This window comes from Onychostruthus taczanowskii, unplaced genomic scaffold, assembly GCF_017590055.1.
Source record: "Onychostruthus taczanowskii isolate IOZ18803 unplaced genomic scaffold, ASM1759005v1 scaffold18, whole genome shotgun sequence".
NCBI classification, from domain to species: Eukaryota; Metazoa; Chordata; class Aves; order Passeriformes; family Passeridae; genus Onychostruthus; species Onychostruthus taczanowskii.
In genome coordinates, this window is record NW_024499017.1 from 6291205 (window position 1) to 6308268 (window position 17064).

Below are 17064 nucleotides of genomic sequence, written 5' to 3' on the forward strand. Positions count from 1 at the left end.
CTGACAGCTTTCAACTCATCAAGCTGTTGGGCCTGAGTACCAAACACATCCTGCCCTCTCACTTTTATTTTTTGCTCTTACCTGCTGTTGGGGTGTGATATGCCTCACAGCCACATAGGAGTGTAAGCTCACTGGCAACTTGAATATACGTGCATTTCTGCTGATTTCTGTCCATTGGGTCAGAAGTGAGAACCTTCCTCCCCCACCCCTGCACGTTTCCCACACAGTGTGGACTGTTAGAGCTTTATTAGATGCATTTCTTGCTCAGTGGCAGTACTTAGATACAAAATTAAATGTAGCCCACCACCTTGGAGTGGGGTAGGTCCACTGATTCTGTGCTGGTGTAGCAAAGTCCACCTGAAACTGACACATTTATTATCCCTAAACGTTTGCTGAACTTAAGAGAAGTGTAAAATATACATGAAGATGTGTGAGATTTTTTAAGTAAAATTAATTACTACAAGCAGTGCTTTGCAAATTCAATTTCGTCCATGTGGGAACAGTTTGGGAGTTCTGGTGCATGTATGCAGTCCTTCAGTGGCAGGAGCAGGTCTGGTTTGTATTGCGTGGATGCCGTGGGTGGAGGAGAGCTCACATGGGGAGTGACTGCAGCTTCCAGCTGGGAAGGGGCAGCTCCATCAGCTTTGGCTGCAGCTGCAGGGCTGTGTGTAACAGGGGCGTAGCTTTGGCTGTAGACCAAGCCCAAGTTACAGGTCCTTACCCGTCAGCCGAGCATCAGGGCTGGTTAGTGCTGGTTAATCCTGGAGCCCTTAACGTCTTCATAGTATCAGAAGTCATTTGAATGCTGCAGCTCTTTCAGTTAAGCTCCCGTTGAACTCCATGCACAGATATTGTAATATAATTGGCTGGCCTGCTGCTGAAACAGCCTCTGTCTGTGCTCCAGGCTGGAGGGGAGCCAGAGCGAGCCCTGGGCTCCGCACAATGTCATACTGATTAGGAGGGTGCGAGATTTTGTTTTTGCTAAAATAGTTCTGCCAGTACAGCCCGGAGGGCAGCTGCAGTCACACTGGTACAGAGAGGGCCTTATGCAGCTCTGAATTGTCCCTGGCTCTGGGGCAGGCAGGGATGCTGCTGGGGGTACCTTTATCCTGCAGTGACAGCCTGTGCATGGCCGAGTGCTGCCCAGCTCTGCAAGTGCAACTTTACTTTGTTGATATCCACCCCATAGCAACTTTGTCTTAAAGACCCAAGGGAAATATTTAGCTTCCTCTGGCTGTTAGGAAGTGGGTTCTCCATGGCAGCAGTCCCTTCACAAAGGGTTCAGTCCTGAGCAGGAAACCCTGGTCCAATCCCTAATGAGCCCTTCCTGCTGATAAGGGAACCTGTGGGTCAGGAGCTCTGCCTGAGCCAGTCAGCTCCCCAAGAACTGATGTGCTTTCTGATGAGCACGTCCTCCAGAGCCTGTAAAATGAGACTCCAGGTCTTCCAGAGAAGTGGGTGCAGACCTAGATGCCACAGAATGGGACCTGCCTGAGGAAAGGCCAGCTCTGGCAGAAGCTGTAATATTGCTGCTGCTCTCTGATATTCCTGAGCTAGAGCATCCCATCTCTCCCCTGCTCAGCAAGTTTGCCTCTTACTGTACATGGAGACCCAATATTGGTTTTATTCCTGGAATAACTGTATGCATGTGATCAGTATTATGTATATTTACACCTGGGTTATTCCCCAGTTTGGGAAGTGGACTGGAGATTAAGGTGCTATCCTGTTCTGGCACAAGGAAGCTCTTAGATCTCTTTTTCCAGCTTTGCACTTTGGAAAGGTCTATCCAGTACAGTCCATGACATGAAGATAGGATGAAGTATTTCTGTGTCTTGGAGAGTGCACTAGAAAGGAAGTCAGTGACTAGTATCTGCTGGCAGCCCATGTCATGGTGCTCTGCAAGCCCCTTCTCCAGCTGCTGTGTCAGTTTTGCTGTTCAAAAGCTGGTTCCATGACACTTATTTCCCTCCTCAAGGTGAGGTGCACTCTGCCAGAGTACCATTGCACAACTTCTAAAGTCACTCCTAATCACACTGTGCTGGATTAATAACAAATCCAGCAATAAACCTGGAATACTGGAGCACTGCCCTTTGTCAGGCAATGCTTGCTGCTGTTGCTGGGAATTGGGAGTGACATATTTTTTCCCCTGTGACAAATCTTTGTTCCCCCACTGACTATATTTAGACACAAATACATCCAGAATCAACTGTGCCCATGGCAAGCTGTGCTACTGCCTGCAGGAGCCCTCACCAGAGCAACATCACGTGGGCTTTTATTCTGTCCCATCTGCCCTGGCCTTTCCACGCTGATGGAAAATGCATCATCTCATCCAGGCTTCGATTGCTGGGCTGCTGGATGGAGTGGTCTGACTGTCCTTGCCTCGTGGTGCCTTTTATCCCCATCTTACACTCTTCAACATAGAACCTGGCTGTGGGAAGGAGGGCTGTCACTCTCCTTTCTGGAGAGGTTAGACCTCCTCTTCTGCCTGTCTGTCACATTGCTATTTGAACACTAGTGTGCTTCAGTTGTGATCCTCCTCAGGGGTTACCTCCTTGGCTCAATGGAGCCAGTGTCAAAGATTCCTGTGAGTAGAAAGCAGCTGTGAACATCACTGTTGATGGAGGGGTCTCTGCCACGAGGCTGTCTGAGGTCTCAGGGAGTATGGGGTGACATTAGAAATCAGAAAGGTCCTGGGGCTCAGCGTAGCTCTTGAGATTGCAAAAGCAGTGATGACAAAGCAACTTGGGGTTAGCCTGGATTGGCAAGCCTGAACAAAAGCCTGAGAAAAGTTAACTCACACTATCAACTCGAGTTAAAACTCCCATTTCCTTGTTCCTTATAAGTTCTTGGTCTGCTACAGTCAGACCATGCTCCTTTTGCAGGTGAGCAGTCAGAACATTTTCACCAGGAGCTGACTCCTGTCACAAACTCTCTGTGCAGCAGAAGTTTTGGTCTGCTGGCAGGATCACAGGCAGGGTAATTCCCATTTTCCCACTACACTTGCATCTCTTGCGGCCTTTGGGCACAGCTGCCTGCTCTGCTGCACCCTGTAGCAGCACTGAGTGGGTTTTGTCCCAGCCATGGCTGCTTTTCCACAGTGGCTTTGTCCGTGTTGCTCTTCAGAGTGCAGTTTGAGTTTGAAGGGCCTCCCGACAAAGATACAGCCCTGTGTCCAAAACCCCCACTACTCCCAGAGCACTTCAGGCAGGTCCTTTGGCTCAGTTTTTGTGTGATCAGGGTGTAAATGCTGGGTACCTGCTACCAGCTCAGCAAGTGGAGCATATGGACAGGCACCACTGGGTTGGCAGTGAGTTCACTGGGCTGTTCCACGCTGGCTGGATGGTGGGAATCCATCAGACCTCTCCCTGCCAGCCTGCCTTGGGCAGTGCCCTCCAAGCAGGATCATCGCCAACCCTCCAGCACCATCCACCCTGCTTTTATCTTCATTTCTTCCTTGCTTTCTGGTTTTTTCCACCTGGGATTTCAGTGTTTGTTTGTTTGGTGTTAAAGAGGCTTTCTTGTTTGCTTTTTTAAATACCTGTTGTGACAGGCAGAGCTGAGAACAAGCCAGGTTGCTCTCTGCATCCACCCCAGAGCCTGTTTGGGAAACAATGCCAAGTAGGGGCAGGGAGAGAAAGTAGAAATGCAGTTGGGTTTTTCCTGGAAGATTTCCTGTCCTTGGCTGGTTACGTGGGGTTAGGGGTGAGAAGAGTTGGTCACTTTAAGGTTCTGAAGAGCAAGACCAGTTACATCGTTCTGGGGAAGGTTTCTGCAAGCTGGCAATACCAGGCACTGTCATTCTACCCCTGTCCAACCAGACCATCCTGACCTTAAGGAGCAGATGGCACTGCACTTGCCTTCCTGACATGCCCCTCTTGTTCCCTGCCAGCGTTTTGACTCTTCTGTTGAGGAAGATGTTCTGGGAGTGAACAGCAGAGCTGGCACATGGGCACCAGCCAGGTCTCTGCATGCATCCCTCTCGTGCAGCGTCTCTCACACCCTTGCACGCAGAAGGAAGGACAGCAGGGCATGGTGCTCTGGGCAGGAATCTTCCACTTCATTAAAATGAAAGTATTTACTGGCTGCATCAGTTGCCCAGCTGTGGTTAGTTTGTATGAGAATCATTTCCTGCACTTAAGGAAACTATTCAGCTTTACAGCAGATCATGGAAGGAAGAGATACTACAATGTCCAAAATCCTCTCTTTGCTGAGTGGGCAAGTTTCTCACCTGAATCTCTGCCATCAAAGCACTTGGGGTGACAGGAACAGCTCTGCCATTGCTGTGCTGCAAGGAAATCTCACAAGTTCCAGTGAGGAAGGAGGGGGAGGAAGGAGAGGGACAGTGGGAGAGCCAGGGCTGGGTGGTCAGGATGGTGCTTTAAGGGCTTTGGGGCCTGAGATGCCATCTTTCTGCGCTTGGTGACATCTACTTGCCAGCACCATGTCGTGATGATGGGATCTGACATGCTGCTCAGCACTGCAGGGAGCCAGCAGAGAAGTGGTTTGTGTTGTATTGTGTGTTTGAGTTGAGTTCTTCTGCTTGAAGCCATTGGAAAGCCATTCAGCCATGCTGGAGATCTGGGAACGGAGATCTGGGAATGGATGCCTCCTGCTTGTTCTCTTCTGCCAGACATCATAAATACACTTGCCCTTGCAGTAGTTTCATCTAATACACCACAAAAACTATCCATCCAAGTTCTGAACCTTACTTGAAAATGGATTTTTATAGCTTGTAGGTGTAACCTGCCTTTTTAAATGGTAATTGGTAAAGGTGATCTCTGATAATCTGTTTCCAAGGGCTGGGGCAGAAGGCACAGGTCTTGCAAGATTTCCTACTGATGAAGTCATGTCATCTCTGTGAGTCCACATTTATTTCTGCAGAAGGAAAGATTGCTCTGCACAGCCTCATGGGCAGTCACCAGATGTTTTGGATGGATGCTGGAATATGATGGAGTGTCCAGCACTAAATTGTCTGCTTGGGAGGTGCAAAACCCTGCAATCAGGCCAGAGAAGTTGCCTCACTCTGATGTCTTGTTTCCTCTACCCCAGAGCTGCAAGGTGTGTGGGATGCCTTCATGGAATCAGCATAATCTAAAAAAATTCTCTTCTTGCAGCAGCTGCTTTGTCACAAGACCCTCAGTGGCAGAACAGGTTATTTGCCACTGTTTATTGGGACTCAGGGGGCTGGATTTCGTTAGTGAAGGAAAAACAAGCAACTCACCTGTGATTTGCGTACATCAGTGAGTATCCTCTTCTGTGTGTTTCTCACACTATTTCCCCAAAATGTGGCATAACAAGAAGAGGAGTGAGGGAGCATTGAAATGTTAGCTGAGAATCAGTAATACCCTGTTTCATGTTCAGTGTTTTCTTCTTACAAATTGAGCCCTTCTTTAAGGTATTGATAGATGACTGAAGTAGGACCTTCCTGCTGCAGAAGTTGTTACTCACAGCAAGGAGGATGCTACAAGGCAGATGGAGAAGCAGCACAGAGTCTCTGTAGCCAGCAGAAACAGGGCAGCAGAGGGTTTGTGATCCCAGGGGTGAAGGTCAGGCTGGGAACACTGCTGGCTCTTTGGCCAACATTACAGTAAGTGTCCTTTGGGCTCAGTTTGTTCTTTGGTGTTGGCCATGATCTGTCAGCTCCTGCATTCTGACCCTGCTGGGCCCTGCCTGCTTCTGGCAAGTCACTTTGATCTTCTTAGGCCAACTGGTGCTGGTTCAGCTGTTAAATAGTCTCCAAAGGTGTTTCACAAAGACAGGAGATGCTTTACCTGGCATTCCTCTTCAACAGGTGCAGCACAGCTGTTGTGGATAGGAGAGGCTGATGTGCAAAGACATCCGAGAGCCACTGTGTCAAGGGAAATGTGAGGGCAAACAGGAGAAGCAGCACAGAGCTCTGCCTCTGGATAGCAGGAATCTTCTGCATGGATGGAGGAAGAAAGTGGCTTGGCAGCAGTGGAGCAGACAGATATCTTGGTGAATCACAGGTTGAACATGAGTCACAGCTGTCACATGGCTGTGAAAAAGGCACACGTCACAGGGGGCCGTGTAAGGAGCTGCGTGCTTCCCAAGGCAGCTGAAGCCTTCCCCTGCTCCCAGTGCTGGTGAATCCATCACTCATGCTGTTCCCATTTTGGATGCTGCATTTTGAGGAATACATGGGCCAATAGCTGAGTCCATGGAGAGTGGTGAAAGTGGTCAGAGGGCTGGAAACCATGAGGAATGAGAAACGTTTGAAAGGACCTGGGATTGTTTAGTCTAGGAAGGAGCAAGCTGGAGGGGGGGGGGCAATATGAAAAACTTTCAAAGACATAAAAGGCTGCTGCAAGAAGTGAGGGAGTGATCTGTTCTTAGTAGCTACCAGGAAGAAGATATCGAGTCATAGGCTGAGCAAGGAAATTTAGTCATTGGGGAAGAGTTACATAAGTGAAAGGCTGATGAAGTACTGAAACCTCAGTGCGTGTGGGATTGGTGTCAGGAGACCTTCAGAGCACCCATCTCTGGGTGAGTGGGAGAGGAACTCATCCTGCTTTGGCTGGTATGCCAAAGTGGGCAAAGTGGGATGCACTAGGAGACTTTTGTAGCCATGTTCCCATTTTCTGGAAGATTATTTTCTAAAGCTTGTGATGAAGTCCACCTCCATTAAACAGGCATACATTTCTCAGACACTGCTGAGCACATTACAAGACATCAGGGATTCCGTGTGGCAGTGACACTTTATCACTGCTATAGCAGCAATTTTCCAAGCCCCTGCTCAGCTGCAGGCTTGCACCAAGATGGGGGAAAGCGTTACTGTTAAGGACAGGGATACAGAGTGTGATCACCTATAGTGGGACAGCAAGGGAGCCCATGGCTTGCTGCTTGTCCCTGTGTATGACCATGCCAGATGAGGCACAGGCACAGTCCTTGTCCTGACAACCTTAGGTGGTGCAGGGGAATCCCCCCACCAAGGCAGAGCTCCCCAGCACTTTTTTTCTTTTTTTTTTTTTTTTTTTTTTTTTTTTTTTTTTTTTTTTTTTTTTTGCTGGTTCAGGGGCAGACTTTGGCTGTGCTTTATAATTGGGAAAATTCAGAGCATGTCTTTGTGTCCTAAATAGGCGATTGTCCTGATCCTCATCCCTGGGATCCATTATGTCTTAGCAAATTACTTTTTCTCTTTTAAATGCCTTAGTGATTAAAGATGCCACAGCAGATACCCTTAATGAGTACAAAAAGGGTAATAATTCCTCTTGTTGGCACTGAATGCAATTAATCAGGCTCCTTTACTTGCTTTTTAAACAGATGAGGCATTTAAGGCCAAGCAAGTTTTTAATTGGACTTTAATGTTTCTCATTTACTTCATTTTGGCACAAGCGTAGGAATTCCCACCCCCAGGTTTGCTGGATTTATTCAGGGTGATAAAAGGCTCAGTGTGGAATGAAGACTCAGCAGCAGACTCAAACATGTCCTTCAGCCTGTGCCTGGCCCCATTGCCTGGCCCAGGCTTGGTCCTCCTGCAGCAGCACAGGATTGTCTGGACAGGAGCAGAACCAGGCTGTCCAGCCCAAAGACAGTTTCCAGCATGGGACTGACATTGGATATGGATAATATTTCTGGAGTAGCCATCAACACAAGGGTGCAACATAGCCTGCCTTTTTTGTCATGTTCCCTTGCCTTGAAGGACTTGTGAGTATTGTTGTGATTATCTGGATGCCCTTGATGGAGGTCCATATCATAGCCCAGACTCTGTAGCTTCAAGGAAGGGGTAAATTATATGTTTTAAGCAATATTCCTGAGATCCACGGCCAAGAGGACATACAGAGCACCCCTACAGATGGATGTGTGCATCCAGATCTTATTAATTTATGCCAGGAATTGCCATGGAAGAAAAGATACATCGTAAGCAGCTCTCATCCAATTTGCAGCTCCTGCTCCCTGAAGCCAGCACCACCTCTTCTTCCACCTCCGGCCATGAACCATCTTGCCTTTGGTTCCTTTCCCCCCCATCTATCCTTCACTGTGATTTGGGGACAGCAGTGGCCTGTCAGGAGGTCCCAGTCTGTGTTTCATGCAGAGACACGTTCAGCAGCCCAGCTTGGCTGACTGGCCCCTGTCCCAACTCAGCTCTTCCCTGCCAGCAGCTGACCAGGTTCAGCCAAAAAGGATCAGCCTCAGCATGTGTGAGCCTGCTTGTCACTCTGCAGGGCAGAGATTCTCTAACGTCTAGGAAAGATCCCAGAACTTTCAGTTAGGTTTTTCCAGGTGTGTGCTGTGTCCTTTGCAGTCATACCTGTCTGTATTTCAAGTGACAGTGACTGTGGAATTCCTCCCGTGGAAAGGTCAGTGGATGCAGATGAGCTGTGGGTGTTCTTGGATAGCTGAGATGGCTCTTGTGTCATTGAGGTTTTTTGCCCCAGAAGAACATTCAGGAGAAATCTAGGGACAAGGGACAACACCCTTCATTTCTACATCCCTACTTTTCCCCCTTCAAAGGTAGGAAAATCTTAAGCCCAAGTGTGTCTGGAAAGTTAAGTGTATTCAGAGAAATGTGTTATTGAATACCTTGTTTTAATTTAAACATCTTCTGCCTGCCAGGCTTGGGGCAGAGGAGCTTTGCCAGCTGGATCAGCCATAGCACTTCCCTAGATCTGTTTCAGGGCATCTTTAGGGCCTCCCAGTGCAGCATAGGGAACTGCTGTGCACAACCACTGGGCTCTGATTTCCAGGCAGCTGCACAGCATGGAATGCCATGGGGGAGGCTTGCCCAATATTTTATTTGGTTCATCCTTATTCTTTGTCATATCTCCTTTTGTCTGATTCCCTCACATCTTGAACTCACATCTGATACTGGGTTTGGTGGTTGAGCAAGGCTTGTGTAGTCCTTGATAGCCAGCTGTGGGAACCAAGTCTCTCCAATTTTTTCTTCTGCTGAGAACATCTTCGCCCATTTTGCTCCCTTACACCACTTCCCTGCTACCTGCAGATAAGGATACCTGGAGCCATCATGCCTTGAAAAGTAAGGGAGAATTGGAGGCTGAGCAAGGATCAAGGTTTTATTGTGTGGTCATGGTGTGGAGGACTGTAGACATCTTGGTGAGATGTTCAGGGATAAAGGCTAATCAAAGAGCATCCAGCTTGTTCTGTCCCCACAGAGTGAACAACTGCTGGCTGTTGGGCTGTGCTCCAGCCATGGGCAGGGACTGAAGGAAATAAGAGGGCCAGATCCTAGGACATTTCTGCTCTTCTGGCTGATATTGAGGAGGGGCAGGCAGCCTTGTCCAGTTGCTATGGAGCCTGCCAAAATGTCCTTAATCCCAAATACATCTATGTCAGGAAGCTGCAACCCCAAGTGACTCTAGCCAGCCATTCTTTCATTGAGTCTTCTGGCTGAGGCTTAGAGAGTTGTCATTTTCTTTGATTTAATTCCATATAAACTGCAGAATTATTTTCCTTTAGAGGCTTGCAAATTAGAGAAGCATAAACCATGCTAATGATCCGATAAGGACAACTTTGGATACGTTCCCAAGAACGGCTACCCCTGGGTAGGAGTGTTCTCAGAGAGCACTGATGGAGAGCAATTTGCCATGCTCACCTGGCTGCCTTCCTTGGGCCCCCCTTCCCAAATTCCTTCATCTCTCAGGAACGAGAGTAATTTCCTCTCTGGCTTCTTGCAGAGGCAAAGGCCCTGCAGACCTGAAGTTATCTCTGGAATGTGTGTAAACACGAGTTCAATGGGATGCTGTTTGCCCCCCATTCCTTTGTGGGGGTTGAGAAGGGTTAATACAAGTTTGTTTTACGGGTTCCTATCCCTGAGAATTGTCTTCCTTAGAGGGCAGCTCGGCTGACCTGAACCCCTGTGTGTGCATTTCCCAGCATAAAGGGGAGATTCGGGGGCCCCACCACACGGGTGGGATTTCACTCCTCTAAGAACAAGGGATGAAAGACCAAAGGGGTCTTCCTGCCAAATAGGGACCCAGGAGATGGTATGGGATCACAGTGCACGTGCACTGGGACTCAGTGTGCAGCTAACAGGATTATTTAGGTGATGCTTGGACAGAGACAAATCAGGAGAAGGGTGGGGGTTACAGGCAGTTCTGTGCTCCCATCTTCAGAGAGCATTGAAATGTAAGCAGGGGGACAAAACGTTTTAAGTGACATATGGGCTGGGGCAAAATGCATTTAAATGAGAGGCATAAGTAACTCTATCTGTTTGCATAAAAATAATTCAGATAGAAGTTCATTAGTGGTGAAAAAGTACGTCACTAATGAGACTTGTGTGGAGACCAAAGTGTTCTTGGATTTAGAATAAGAAGCAGGAACCAGAATATAAAACTCGAGAAAATCAAGCATTAGTACCAAGTAAATGGTTAATTCCTAGATGTGTTGTCAGCACTAGTGACGCACTGAGGCTGGATGCCTTCCAGAAAACAACACTTTAACTGAAGACAAAGAAGCAGACTTAGCACAGAGGTGATCAGTGGAATGGCTTGGCCTGGTGTATACAAGGGGTCAAACTAGATGATTTAATGATCTCTTTTGGCCTGAAAGCTCTCTGTTCTCTTAAGAAGATAAATGAAAAAGCCCTTTCACAAAAACCAAGCACTTGAGATATGTGTGTAATGAACTCTGCTGCTTCCAGGGGAACGGCAGAGCAGGATCTGCAGGAAGCGTGACCTTGCCGCCTGCAGGCTGCCTGGAGTTGGTGGCCATCTGTTTGGTGGCAGTGGCTCACCACCATCGAGGCCACCGCTCTCACGTGTGACGTTTCTCAGCTCTGTTTTTAATTGGCATCTCCCTGCATTTAACCAACATTTGCTCCTTAATCTCCGTCAGGGTGAAGAGGCCAAGCGGCATGAGTAGCCTCCTGGGGAAGATCGGTGCCAAAAAGCAGAAGATGAGCACACTGGAGAAATCTAAACTGGACTGGGAGAACTTCAAGGAGGAGGAGGGGATTGTGGAGGAGCTGGCAATCCATAACAGAGGGAAAGATGGGTAAGAGGGACTTCACCTAATAGTAGTCCAGAATTTCCCATCACTTCCTTTACATGTGGGAAGCTGGCTGCAGAGTTCAAAAACCCATGGGATTTCTTAAGGATTTTTTCTAGGGATGCATTAATCCAGTAGCTGCTGTAGGCATCGCAGGGAGACAGGTAAGTCTGCAAACACCTATCACTCTCTGCTAACAACCTTGTGAGTTCTCTAAGTCCAGCCAATGTCTGGCTTTGTCATCTCTTCTGCTTGTGGCACAGAGCATGAACTGGTCTAACACAGCCCCTCCATGAGGAAACACAATTGCCTCTGACCTGTGTTCTTTTTTCAGTTTGGGAGGTTTTGTTCTGTTCTTCAAATGACACATTTCAGCTGCATCTCTCCTCCTTCTTCCCACATAAAGATTTGTGTAAACCCAGAACAGCTGGCAAGGTGCGTCAAAGATTATGGCAGCGCTGGGCGTTGGTTGTGTGCATCAAGCAATGTTCACTCCAGTGAAGTTAATGGAAGTATCATAAAAGTAAATGGCAATGCTGTAAATAAAACAGAAAGCTAATAACATGCACTGCAGGGAGTGATAATGAGATCAGAAGCAGCATTTCCACTACAAGTGCTTTGCTAAGCTCTGGGAAAACATAACCAGCTTAGTGGACAGCTCGTAAAATGTACATTTTATTATAAGCCGTTCTTTTACTGGAAGAACTCAAAGCTTCTGCATTCCAATAGATTGGTTTTTCTATTTTAAACAGATATTTTGTAACTGTCAAACTGTCAAATAGATATTTTCAATTTGGTCTTGCATCCTTCCACAAACACACCTTCTCCATCAAATCTCCCCTGATCTCTTTCTGGTCATGAAACAAATGCATGCCCTTGAAAAAGTAGAGCAATTCAGTAGGAAAGCTGGAGAGGAGCAGCTGATCCTCTGAGATCCCTGAAGTCCAAGGAGGTGCATGATTTACACCACATACAGGTGTGGCAGAGCAGTGTTTTGTGTCATCTCTTGTGTGCCCAAACCCAGTATGTCAGCTGTTCTTGGCCAGTGCAGTTTCCTTTCCCACCCCATCCAAGCAGGACAGCTTGCTCTCCATGCCTGGCAAACCTTTCCAGCAACGCTCACGTGATGGTCCTTGAAGGCTAAAGAAGGGATCAGCACATGGAAAAGATGAGCAAAGCAGAGCAGCAATTTTAAGAGCATCTTTAATCTTGGACGGCTTTGGGTTTTGCTGCCTGTCACATCCCAGGCTAGAAAATCTGCTGAGCTCTTGGCAAGTGGTTTTTGTCGTCAAATAAATGAAGAACATAATGCCAGGATAACTTTAGACACTCCTTATTAATATGTTTATATTAGTCAGGCATGCAGTGTGAGGGGACCAACCGAGTATCTGCTCATTAGGAATCACTTCCACCTTCAAGGTAAAGGGAGAAGGGAGGAGCACCGATGGAGGCACAGCCCACTGCATTTCTGCTTCCAGACCACCTCGGTGTGAAGGGTGCAGTACCCTCCCAGAGCAGCCATCTCGCCTGGGGGCAGGTCACAGACACAGCTGCTGCTGGCCTCAGGTCATTTCACAGGAGCCTGTTGTTCCTTCTACAGCTGCCTCTTCTCCTTTAATAATGTCAACCGTGCTCACCCTTCAGTGGGCAATCATTTACACATCTCTATAAAAATTGTAATGAGCTGTTGTTAACCCTTCAACCCAGGCAGGCGAGAGCGGGGCGCTGCCTTTAATCCCTGGTGCAGTTAGAAACCTCTGCTCCCCACGTGTCCTGCTGTGTGATTGTAAATGTCTGCCTGACAAGGAAAGCTGCAGCCCACTCCTGGAGATGTTTGCTCGATGCCACACATCCTGTGCACTTAGGGAGATGGTCTCAAGGAAGGCAGGGAGCTTTACTTTTTGCTCAGGAGAGAAGACAGGCTGAATTCCTTTATTGTGCTAACCCTGTGGAAGTTGCTGCAGCCCAGAGCTCCTCGTACCTCCCTGGCCCTTCTCCAGCAGCCGCACCAGAACACAGCAACCAGTGGAGCTGTGGGGCTGTGGCATCTTTCTGCTGCCAGTGCCAGTTATCAGCCAGCCACAGCCTGGGCCTAGAATTCCTGAGACAGAGGGGACATGTGCTCTGTCCTCCCTTGCCTCTGATTTTCCACCCCTTGTACCTCCAACCCCCATCCAGGCATTTGCATTTCCTTAGGAGCAGAATCTGGGCTTTTACAGCCTGGCTGTATCACGTCCTGGGGGCCTGTCCTTGACAGGAGGCGCTGGAGTGAGGAGCAGAGGCAGCTATCCCCTTTGCTGTTCATCTCTCTGATGTGCTTTATAAATGGAAATGTGTAGTGGCCTCTTAATTGGGCCTGCTTTGTAGGGCAGCCCCATGGGGGAGCAGCCGGCCCCGTCACCGTCACCGGGTGACTGATGGTGGAGAACAGGGGACAGGCAGCACCAAAGACCCTCCCCAGAGCAGCTTGCAGCTGCCCTTGTTAGCAGGGACAGCCTTGCTCCCAGTGGGTTTACTTTGCTCTGCTGTGGATCACAGCTGCCCTGTTTCCAGGCAGGTTGATAATTTACAGGAAGCTATTGATTCAGGTAGCAAAGGTTGTTTAGACAGCGCAGGAAGGGTGTTTGTGCCTCACTCGTGCACTTTGCACCGTGTTTGGCGGTGCCTTGGTGTTGGCTGCACGGAGCTGGCTGAGCTGCAGCTCCAGCACAGGCTTCAGAGCATGGAGGGGCTTGTGCTGACCCTGCAGCTTCCCTGCTCACGTCTGTGTGCACCTCCAGCCCCTGTGTGCCTGCAGCACGAGCCCCAGGTAGTGCCCGGGGGGTCTGCTCTGGTACCTACAGCACTTTTCTGTGGCCAGCCAAGGACAACGCCTTGGGATGACGTGGGTCACAGTTCCTCCTCCGTGCAGCGCTGCTGGCCATGGCTGTGAGACCGCATTCCTGGTTCATAATCCATATCAATCCCCAGGAGGCAGGCCCTGCCCACCGACAGGCACAGCAGTCAGGGAGGAAGAGGAGAAGAAAAGGCTGACCCTTTGCTGGGGTTGATAGATGGGTGTCACAGAGTGGCCAAAAGAGCTTCAGATTCAGTAGGCTGGGCTGTTGCTGCCCAGGCCATTGGGGTGTTCCCAGATGAACATCAGTAACTCCTGTCCTTGTCTTCCCAGCTGGGGTTGTGCTTGGTGTTTAGCAGTGGAGGGGGAGAAAAACCACACACCCAGTAGTTTGACACTGAGCACATACAGCGTGACCCCTCAGCTTCCTTCCTGTGGCCTCTCTGAGCCCAGCCCCAGGAGCTGGTCACCTCCCTGCTTACAGGGATGAAGGGAAGCGACACTCCCCTGCCTGCCTTTCCTGAACCAGTGTGGGGAGGGGGCCTCAGTGCACAGCCCTCCAATGGTGAAGGGCAGGGGCTACGAAAATGCCTCCTCCCAGGCAGCTCTTGGCCTGCATTGCGCCGTGCTGCTCCGTGCCCCTCGCAGCCGGCGGAGATGAGCTGACCCAGTTGTGTCAGCACGAGACGGGCTGGAGCTGCCATGGGAGTGGGGTGGCAGCAGGGGCTGTTCACTCGCTTGGGGGAATCATCGCTGAAATGAATCTGGATTAATTCATTTCCAGTGATGACTGGGTGGCCAGGAGTGTCAAGGTTGTCCCTTGCAGCAAGGGCAGAGGCTCCCTGCTGGGAACACATTCAGTGCAGGTTCAATAGTGGCATAAAGAATTGCAGAATCAGGGAATGGTTCAGGTTGGAAGGGACCTTTAAGGGCCAACTAATCCAACCCCCAGCAGTGAGCAGGAATTCTTTATCTAGATCAGATTGCTTAGAGCCCCATTCAGCCTGACCTTGCAGGGACCTCATCACCAAATGTTCATCTGTCTCAGAAAGAGCACTGGTAGGAGAGGCCTTTAACCTTCCCAGGAGGGCCTTGGGTACCTTCTTGCACACCACCCAGCAGCCTGGAAAACTGCAGAACCTGAGATGCTCATCTTCCTTTAGGCTTTGGTCTTGGCTTTCAAGCAGTGGTCTGCTCTGGCGGGCAGGAAAAGCAGTGACCAACAGAACAGCCAAATGCAGTGGTTCCCCACACAAGTTTAATGACCTTGTCACGGCAGTCCAGTGTTTGCCACCCTGGAACAAATGCAAAACAATTGTGATGATTCAATTACAGCTCCTGTTTTGAATTGCAATTTCACTCCTTCTGTAGGTTAATTAGTAGCACAGCCCTGGGCTGTCTATGGCAAGGGTTTACAGCGAACTACATTAAAATTCAGCTGCATGCCATTAATGAGGAGCAAGGTGCTTTTCCAGGCGTAGGCGTGCCTTCTTCCTCGCAGCACTCAGGTGAGGGGCAGCACTAAATACTCAGTGGTTAGAAGGTGGTCTGTGGCTGGGAAACCCCTGGCCTGCATCCCTGAGCTGCTGCAGGCTTGCTGGGTGATGCTTTTTGCATTCCTAATGCTCCCTGTGCCTGTTCCTGGCTTGTATCGTGGGCCTGTCAGCTTGTATTGAAGGTTGTGGTTGGGTTGAGATGCTTTGCTAGCTGGTGCAAAGGTCTGCTCTGATCCCCTTCAGGGTGTCTGTGGAGAACATTTCTCGTCAGCTGTAGAAGAGCTGGAACCAGAATCAACCAGTTCAGTTCTCCAGCCTATGTGACCACCAGACCTCTGGGAGTCCCCCAGCTGACAGCCAGCAGGCCACAGAGCAGTTTCGGTGTCCGTAGGAGATGTTCAGTGGAGCGAAAAGAAAGAGAGGGAGGGAGGGAGACAGACGGTGCTTTCCCTCCCTGCTCATCCCTTCTGGTGGGGTTTGCCCCCGTGGATCTTTCCACAAACTGATCGCTCCACTGAACATCTCCTACGAGGGAGGGTGACAGACGGTGCTTTCCCTCCCTGCTCATCCCTTCTGGTGGGGTTTGCCCCAGGCTGGGGGCCACACAGGCTGCCACAGGCACTGCTCACAGCCTCTGCCTCTGCCTCCCTGCAGGTACATCGAGAGGAAAGCATTCCTGGAGCGCGTGGATCACAGGCAGTTCGAAATCGAACGCGACATCAGACTGAGCAGGATGAAGCCCTGACGTGCTGGGGGTGGCCGTGGGGGATTTTGCTCCCTTCTGTGCCCCAGGGCTGGCTGGGGCTGCCAGCCACCACCACCAAGCACAGAAACTGTTCTCTACCCAAGACTCAGCCTGTATGTCTCAACGTACAGGGTTTTCCTTTTACTGTAATAGTTTGGGGAGGGTATTTGTCAGTGGACAGGAGGCGCTTTGAGGGTTAAATGGCCCAGCAGCTGATAGAAGACACTGGTGTAATTCTGGCAACAACTTTCCAAGGAGAAGAGGTGGTGGCACCCGTCCTTTACCAATCCCAGGTGCTTCTGGCAGCAGGAGGAGCTGCCAAGGCTGGGAGAGTACTGGCATGTTTGGTGGTGAGAGTGGAGCTGCAGGAAGGTTTCATGGCTGCTGTGCATATTCAAGCTGTGGGCTGGAGCCCTTCTGCCTGCTCTGCCAGCCCTGCAGCACTCCCTGCCCCTCCGCCCTCTGCTCCTGTCCAGACAAAGCCAAACTGTCTGTACTTGTTCGTGGGGTCTGATGATGCTGGGGGGGGTTAAGCAAGCTGGTGAAGAAATCCTTCCTTGTTCATGCTGTCAAGAAGATGGGAGCAGCTGCAGCAGGCAGGAAGGGCCAGGATCTGAGTGTTCACGTGAATAAAGTATTCCATCCCAACACTTTTGCATGCTGGCAGTGTGGTTTGTGTGGGAAGCAGAGGACAAAGAAATTAAGGATCACATACAGTAAGGAGTGTCTGACGGGAGTCAAAAACCTGTCTCAGAGGTGCCCAGTGTGTGCCCTGGTAGCAGCCTGGGGGTCAGAGCAGGTGCTTGAATCACTTTCCCTCCTCATTACTGGGGTTGGTGGTGCAATGAAACCTAGAACTGGGGGTGACAAGGTTAATGTAGTCCTGTAGCAGTGCTGCAGGAGTAAGGAAATTCATCCAAAGCATGGCCACGCAGGGACATTCAGCAAGTGCAGCTGCCTGGGAGGGCAGGCCAAGGCGCCTGGGTGTGGAACGAGCAGCTGGAGCTGGAGACCAGCAATGC

General features: G+C 49.8%; 1 protein-coding gene across 1 annotated transcript in view; it reads left to right on the forward strand.

The window, feature by feature from the left end:
- Positions 1–16692, forward strand: part of CFDP1 (craniofacial development protein 1) — a 61304-nt gene extending 44612 nt beyond the window's left edge. Inside the window, exons 5-6 of the mRNA XM_041400855.1 lie at positions 10813–10971; positions 15952–16692. Coding sequence (XP_041256789.1) covers positions 10813–10971; positions 15952–16042 — 250 coding nt within the window. The 3' untranslated portion in view covers positions 16043–16692. The remainder of the gene's footprint in view (positions 1–10812; positions 10972–15951) is intronic.
- The last annotated feature ends 372 nt before the right edge of the window (positions 16693–17064 follow it).